Here is a 2,089-nt window from a genome sequence, read left to right on the forward strand (position 1 = left end):
AACTCTGTCCTAAATATAACTTGAGCTATCACCACCAGAGTAATAAATAGATACATAGATTCAGGCGTAGATATGTTTCTTAAAAACTATTCCCCAACTTACCCAAATAATCCTACAATTTGAAATTAAAATGTAATATATAATTTTAAAAATATTAACATATTAATCACTAACCATTAAAACTCAAGCAACCCAAAATAAACCACCTATAATTCAAAATAACTCAAAATTACAGTTACACTTGAATAGGTAGGTAAAGGAAAATCATTCTTAAAAAAAAAAATATTCCAAGTGACAACTTCAGGCAAAATATGCGTGTCACCAGCTTGATGTCATGACAATTACTGATCCCTTGTTTATTTGTTTTCTTGTAGGTAATAAATGAACTAAACCTTTAACATGGCCACCACATACAATAGATCCTCAGATATTTCTGGATTTGTGCTGATCTGCTTCCCAGGGATTGAGAGTTGGCAGCACTGGCTGTCCATCCCCATTGCTCTTCTCTTCCTTGTGGTTCTTACAGCCAACACAACCCTCATAGCAACAATTTACTCATCGCCGCGTCTGCACCAACCCATGTACTATCTCCTCCTTCTTCTCTCCATGGTGGATTTGCTAATGAGCCTCACAGTTGCACCCAAAGCCTTGGCTGTCCTGTGGTTTGATGATACGACAATCAGTAAATTTGCCTGCTTCAGCCAAATTTTCATATTGGCTTTTTGCAGAGGATTAGACTTATCCTTCTTCATGTGCCTGGCTTTTGATCGTTATGTTGCTATATGTAAACCATTGCACCACACCTCTATCATCACCTGCAGGAGAACCGTACAGGCAGTTGCAGTATTAATAACCTGCAATTCTTTTATTTTCTTGCCATATCCCCTGCTAGTTGCTAGGCTGCATTACTGTGGAGATACCATACCACATTGCCTCTGTGAGAACCTTCCCCTGGCAAAGATTGCCTGTGATATCATTGCGGCCAATAACCTCTATCACTTATTCATTCTAAGTGCTTATTTGTCGTTTCTTTCCCTATCATTGGCCTTCTCCTACGGTATGGTCCTCCGAGCTGTACTGAGGATGCGCTCCTCGGGAGCCGCTCGCAAGGCTTTTAGTACTTGCACCTCTCATCTAATCTTGGTGGGTCTCCTTTATTGCACTTTAATATTGATTCCTGTTTCTAACAGAGTGGATAAGTTTATACCACGCTATATCCATGTGCTGCTGAGGCTCTTTGAACATCTTGCCCTCCCCGCCCTGAATCCTGTGGTATATGGTATCAGAAGCAAGGAAATTCGTCAGGAGATTCCAAAGGTGTTCAGAAGAATTCAGCAAGTTTGCTGACAAAATTAGCTTTTTTACTGCAAATCCTAAAGCACGTAGGGGCAGATTTACTACTTCTGGCGCATCTCTGCTAATCAGCAGGGATGCGCCAGAAGAGTTGCGACGCATCTGCCCACCCGTGCTCCACCACTGATGCACCGCATTTACAATGCAGTGCACCATGGCGCACGGATGGGCAGATGCGTGCCGCATCCCCCCGTGGAAAGGTGGCTCATTGCTGGAGTTGCGTCTTAAGCGTGACGCAGCTCCAACAAGGCTCGGGTGCCCCTATCTCTAACATGCTGTGTCAATACTTATGCCTGCTTCAAGAAGGCGCAGGGTTTTGACGCAGCATGGCCGTAAACGTGACTGAGTGCAATCTTTTAGATTTAACTCAGCCACTTTTCGGATGCGTTCCTGCACCGGAACGCCCCCCCCTGTGCAGGAACGCCCACATGTGGCGCAGGGCTTTACAACATGACGCATCTCCCTAGATGCGTCACGTTGTAAATAGCCCGCTGCATGGCCCTGGCTTTGCGCCGCTGCTGCGTCACAAAAGTGACGCAACGGCAGCGCAAATCTGGCGTAAGGGGCTTGTAAATGTGCCCCGTAATGTCTCCAGATATGCCACTAACTGCAAGTGAACATTAGCTTTTTGTGAAGTATTTAACTGCTTAGGTATCTGATGAAAAAGAAATCACTCAAGAACATGTCACATGCATGTCTTTCTATGCTAAAACCATGAGGCGTGCATCAATGCAAT

At 44.2% G+C, this 2,089-nt stretch overlaps 1 protein-coding gene across 1 annotated transcript; it reads left to right on the forward strand.

The window, feature by feature from the left end:
* The first annotated feature begins 399 nt into the window (after positions 1-399).
* On the forward strand, positions 400-1,347 carry LOC146806269 (olfactory receptor 56A4-like). The gene has a single exon (XM_085620618.1). The coding sequence runs from the start codon at positions 400-402 to the stop codon at positions 1,345-1,347; it is 948 nt and encodes a 315-aa protein (XP_085476744.1).
* Positions 1,348-2,089: the final 742 nt, after the last annotated feature.

Source organism: Triturus cristatus, chromosome 8 (assembly GCF_964204655.1).
Source record: "Triturus cristatus chromosome 8, aTriCri1.1, whole genome shotgun sequence".
NCBI lineage: Eukaryota > Metazoa > Chordata > Amphibia > Caudata > Salamandridae > Triturus > Triturus cristatus.